Genomic DNA, 5385 nt, shown 5'->3' on the forward strand with positions numbered 1-5385 from the left:
CCACAGTCCTCCCAGGCAGCCTGTTCCAGTGTCCTGTCACCCTCACAGGATAAAAAATCCTCATGTTAACATGAAACTTGCTATTCCTCAACTTCCACCCATTGCCCCTTGTCCTGTCACTGGGCAGCACCAAGAAGACCCCAGCTCCATCCTCCTGACACTCATCCTTTACATACTCATAAACATTGATGAGGTCACCTCCTAGTCTCCTCCAAGCTAAAGAGCCCCAGCTCGCTCAGTCTCTCCTCATAAGAGAGATGTTCCACTCTTTTAATCATCTTTGTGGCTCTGCACCAGACACTCTCAAGCACTTCTATGTCCTTCTTGAACTGGGGAGCCCAGAACTGGACACAGTACTCCACATGTGGCCTCACCAAGGCAGAGTACAGGGTCAGGAGAACCTCTCTCAACCTACTAAGTACACCTCTTCTAATACGCCCCAGAATGGCATTGGCCTTCTTGGCCACAAGAGCACATTGCTGGCTCATGGTCAACCTCCCATCAACTAGCCCCCAACCCATACTGATACCTCTGACAACAGTCTTACACTCCTCCTAAGTGGCCACCCCCTCCTCAGTGTCTTTTTCCACTTAAATTTGCTTAGCAGTTCCTTACTTAACCATGTGGGTCTCTTGGCTCCTCTTCTCAGATCTTCTACTTGCTGTGATGCTCTGATCTTGACATGGAAGAAGAGGTCCTTAAGTGTTAACCGACTACCTTGTGGAATCTGCACTGTTGCTTCAGTCTGTGCAGACTCTCTCTGGATTCCCACTTCCACTGTGGCTGGAATCAGGCGCAGGGCCTTCTCCCGCCCTGTGGAGAACACTATACCCGGCCAGCAGGGCCTTCCCCCACCGTGTGGAGAACACTATACCGGCCAGCAGAGCCTTCCCCCGCCCTGTGGAGAGCACTATACCCGGCCAGCAGGGCCTTCCCCCGCCGTGTGCAGAGCACTGTGCCTCAGCAGCAGGGCCTTCCCCCGCCGTGTGCAGAGCACTGTGCCTCAGCAGCAGAGCCTTCCCCCGCCGTGTGCAGAGCACTGTGCCTCAGCAGCAGGGCCTTCCCCCGCCGTGTGCAGAGCACTGTGCCTAGCAGCAGGGCCTTCCCCCGCCGTGTGCAGAGCACTGTGCCTAGCAGCAGGGCCTTCTCCCGCCCTGTGGAGAGCACTGTGCCCAGCCAGCAGGAGCTTCTCCCGCCCTGTGGAGAGCACTGTGCCCAGCCAGCAGGAGCTTCTCCCGCCCTGTGGAGAGCACTGTGCCCAGCCAGCAGGGCCTTCTCCCGCCCTGTGGAGAGCACTGTGCCCGGCCAGCAGGAGCTTCTCCCGCCCTGTGGAGAGCACTGTGCCCAGACAGCAGGAGCTTCTCCCGCCCTGTGGAGAGCACTGTGCCCAGCCAGCAGGAGCTTCTCCCGCCCTGTGGAGAGCACTGTGCCCAGCCAGCAGGAGCTTCCTCCTCCGTGTGGAGAGCACTGTGCCCAGCCAGCAGGAGCTTCCCCCGCCGTGTGCAGAGCACTGTGCCCAGCCAGCAGGAGCTTCTCCCGCCCTGTGGAGAGCACTGTGCCCAGCCAGCAGGGCCTTCTCCCGCCCTGTGGAGAGCACTGTGCCCAGCCAGCAGGAGCTTCCCCCGCCCTGTGGAGAGCACTGTGCCCAGCCAGCAGGAGCTTCTCCCGCCGTGTGGAGAGCACTGTGCCCAGCCAGCAGAGCCTTCTCCCGCCGTGTGGAGAGCACTGTGCCTAGCCAGCAGAGCCTTCTCCCGCCGTGTGCAGAGCACTGTGCCCAGCCAGCAGGGCCTTCTCCCGCCCTGTGGAGAGCACTGTGCCCAGCCAGCAGGAGCTTCTCCCGCCCTGTGGAGAGCACTGTGCCCAGCCAGCAGGAGCTTCCCCCTCCGTGTGGAGAGCACTATGCCTAGCCAGCAGGAGCTTCCCCCGCCCTGTGGAGAGCACTGTGCCCAGCCAGCAGAGCCTTCTCCCGCCGTGTGGAGAGCACTGTGCCTGGCCAGCAGGACCTTCCTCCGCCCTGTGGAGAGCACTGTGCCCAGCCAGCAGAGCCTTCCCCCGCCGTGTGCAGAGCACTGTGCCTGGCCAGCAGGAGCTTCCCCCGCCGTGTGGAGAGCACTGTGCCCAGCCAGCAGGAGCTTCTCCCGCCCTGTGGAGAGCACTGTGCCCAGACAGCAGGAGCTTCCCCCGCCGTGTGCAGAGCACTGTGCCTGGCCAGCAGGAGCTTCCCCCGCCGTGTGGAGAGCACTGTGCCCGGCCAGCAGGAGCTTCTCCCGCCCTGTGGAGAGCACTGTGCCCAGACAGCAGGAGCTTCTCCCGCCCTGTGGAGAGCACTGTGCCCAGCCAGCAGGAGCTTCCCCCGCCGTGTGGAGAGCACTGTGCCCAGACAGCAGGAGCTTCTCCCGCCGTGTGGAGAGCACTGTGCCCAGCCAGCAGGGCCTTCCCCCGCCGTGTGGAGAGCACTATGCCCAGCCAAAAGGGCCTTCCCCCGCCGTGTGGAGAGCACTGTGCCCGGCCAGCAGGAGCTTCTCCCGCCCTGTGGAGAGCACTGTGCCCAGCCAGCAGGAGCTTCCCCCGCCCTGTGGAGAGCACTGTGCCCAGACAGCCATTGTGCCAAGGCAGGCCTTTGTTTGGTTGGTTGGTTGGTTTTGGTTTCTTTGGTTTGCTTTGCTTTGCCTTTTTGCGCTGCGCAGGTGCGTTACCGAGCGCAGGCTGCGCGCTGGCTGTTCACACGGCCGCCGGGGGCAGCTCTCTGCCGCTTTCCAAAGCCCCGCAGTGTCCTGGCAACAACCCCCGAGCTGTGCTCGTCAGGATCCCGCCAGAGCAGCACACCTGCCGCCTTTCCTGTCTCTCCTCGGTCCTCCCCCGTCGGCTGAAGGTAAAGTTTAAGCTCACCTGCTGAGAATAGCTGGAGTTGTGCTTTTGTCACCCGGTAAAATTTCAGCATGAATTCAGATAGCTTACTTTCCCTGTGCTTATTTTTGCTATGTGGAAAAACTGATTGAACAAGAGACTTAATAGCCCATGTCTCAATGTCTTGAATCTCTGCTCCCCTTCCCTGTGAGCCGTGGAATGACATGCTCAGCTCCTGGCATGCCTGGCTCAGCCCTTCTCCGGGAAAAGCACAAAGCTGCAGCCTTCTATGTGGGCCAAAGGAGAAATGAGAAACAAAGGAGACAGGGTAAAGAAAAACATTTATAAGGGAATGAGTGAGAGAAGGATGAAACACAAAGATAATGTTAGAAGGAGTAGCCATAGAGAAAACACCTACAAAGAGCAAAGGTAAGGAGAGGTGGGAGGAAGATGCTGATGAGAAGCTAAGGGGAAGAGAGCAAAATGAAACAGAATCTCAGCAAATTTCCCTAATGTAACACTGACAAAGCCTTTTAGGATTATAGACAAGAATTCTCAGAAATGTTCCCTTGCAGGAAGCTTGCATACTCATGTTTTAGTATCTCTGATCATTTTCCTGGCCTTGGTAGAAGTGGAAATTTTTGCTGCTAGTGCTGCATGCTCTAAATCTGGGCTACCCGTGTACATCACCAAGCTCCATAGAGCAGTATCGCTGACATCTGCTCTAGAGTGACTGGCACATCAACTCCAGGTTCATGCTGCCACCAGAGAGTGTGACAGCCTGCACTGAAACTGCTCTTCAGGAGAAGCAGTGTCAGAAATATGCTATGTCCTGCCAAAGCAATGGAAATATTGCTTGCATGATACCTTGTGGGACTTGGGCACAGGTTGATTCTTATCCCTAGCCAGATGGAAGCCAGAGCTGATTCAACCTGTGTGTTGGATGTAAATCACCATGGAAAGTAATGAGAATCAAAGCAAAGCAAAGCCAAGCACACAAGTCTGTATGACCTTATGTGCTTCCACAAACCTCAATCTGCAGCTACTTCAAGTCCAAACTTCAGCACTGACCCAGTGTGTAAACAAACATCATGGATAATTACTATTCATGTACCACCAGTTGTTTACCTGACTGTATCCTCTCAGATTAGCTATTGTTCATTTTCTCAGACAATATTTGACTGCAGCATTTGGTGAGACAGATCTATGCAACTATAAGTAACAAAAAAGTTATATATGTCCTGAATGAATTTTTGAAAGGTATACACTGCTGTTCAATACTAGTGTCAAAAAAGAGACTGCCAGAGAAATCACCTTGCAGCAGAAAAGAAGGTTTTGAGCTCCAAAGAGTCATTTTTACCAGACTTTTCCATCTGAAACATATTTCACTTGTGCAGTTGCTTTTGTATAGAATAAATCCACCTCAGGTATGTTGTGAGGACTGACACCAGTCATCTCACTTCATCTGGCTCCTACGAAATGACAAGAAATATTTTCTGATCTCTTCAGGGCCTCTGCTGCACACTTCAGGGGGAGGACTTTCCAGAGGATTCCCATCAAAGTTGCATGAACAGTAACTGTATCCCCAGTCCAGGTTCACCAGTTCCCCAAAGCTTGCTGGAAGGCACTGTAGATGGTTGTTTCCCAACCAAAGTGTGCTCAGATTCCTTAAATGACAGATATCCTCAGGCAAGCTCTCCAGTGAGTTGAAGAGCAATAGCAGGGTTTCCAGTTTCTCCAGATGCCGAATGCTGGAAGGGATTGTGCCTATTTTGTTGTCACTCAAATCCAGAAAGAGGAGGCTCTTCAGCTGGCAGAGAGGTGCAGGCAGCTCTGTGAGGCTGTTGTTAGCTAGGTGGAGGCTATGCAGCCTTTGAAGTGCCCCCATTTCTGAGGGCAGTGAGCTCAGGCTGTTGTTGCTCAGAGTAAGTCTTTCCAAGTGACTCAAAGTACCAATTTCAGCAGGGATTTTCTTCAAGTTATTGGAGTCCAAGTAGAGGCAGGTTAGGTTCCTTAGGTGGCTGATCTCTTGGGGTAGCAGGTCCATCTGGTACCTCAGGCAGCTCTCTCTTTCTGGGCTCATCTCCAAGACTTGCAGCTGGTGCAAACTAAAGACCTGTGTGGGGAGAGATGCCAGCTCTTTGCCTGAGATCTTGAGTTTCTTCTTCCTTTCATACTCTGTAAGGTACCTCCAGAGTGGGTCAGGACCTGTGGAGGTACACCTGAAAGAGATGGCTGCATCCATTGTCCCACCAGAACTGCACCTGGTTGAACCCGAGATGGTCAGTGACAACTTGCTGAATGCTCCACAAGTAACCTCTGAGGTTTTTGGTGCATCAAGGCCCTCTGTCAGTTTTCCTCTCTGCCAGGCACGTTACCAACACATATGCAGACTGTTTGGGTTGCTTGGGTACATCCCATTGAGTAAACACTTGACATTCTCACTTGACCATGTTTCCTTTCTGCTCTGCAGTATACACAAAACTGAGCTCCTGAGCTATGACATTGTCTCTTGTGATAATAGCCAGGGAGCTGGCA

At 54.2% G+C, this 5385-nt stretch overlaps 1 protein-coding gene across 1 annotated transcript; it reads right to left on the reverse strand.

Annotated features, from left to right (window-relative positions):
• Positions 1-4303: 4303 nt before the first annotated feature.
• On the reverse strand, positions 4304-5092 carry LOC135181249 (leucine-rich repeat-containing protein 40-like). Its single transcript, XM_064154248.1, has one exon. It carries the CDS (start codon positions 5090-5092, stop codon positions 4304-4306), a length of 789 nt encoding a protein of 262 aa, XP_064010318.1.
• Positions 5093-5385: the final 293 nt, after the last annotated feature.

This window comes from Pogoniulus pusillus, chromosome 14, assembly GCF_015220805.1.
Source record: "Pogoniulus pusillus isolate bPogPus1 chromosome 14, bPogPus1.pri, whole genome shotgun sequence".
NCBI classification, from domain to species: domain Eukaryota; kingdom Metazoa; phylum Chordata; class Aves; order Piciformes; family Lybiidae; genus Pogoniulus; species Pogoniulus pusillus.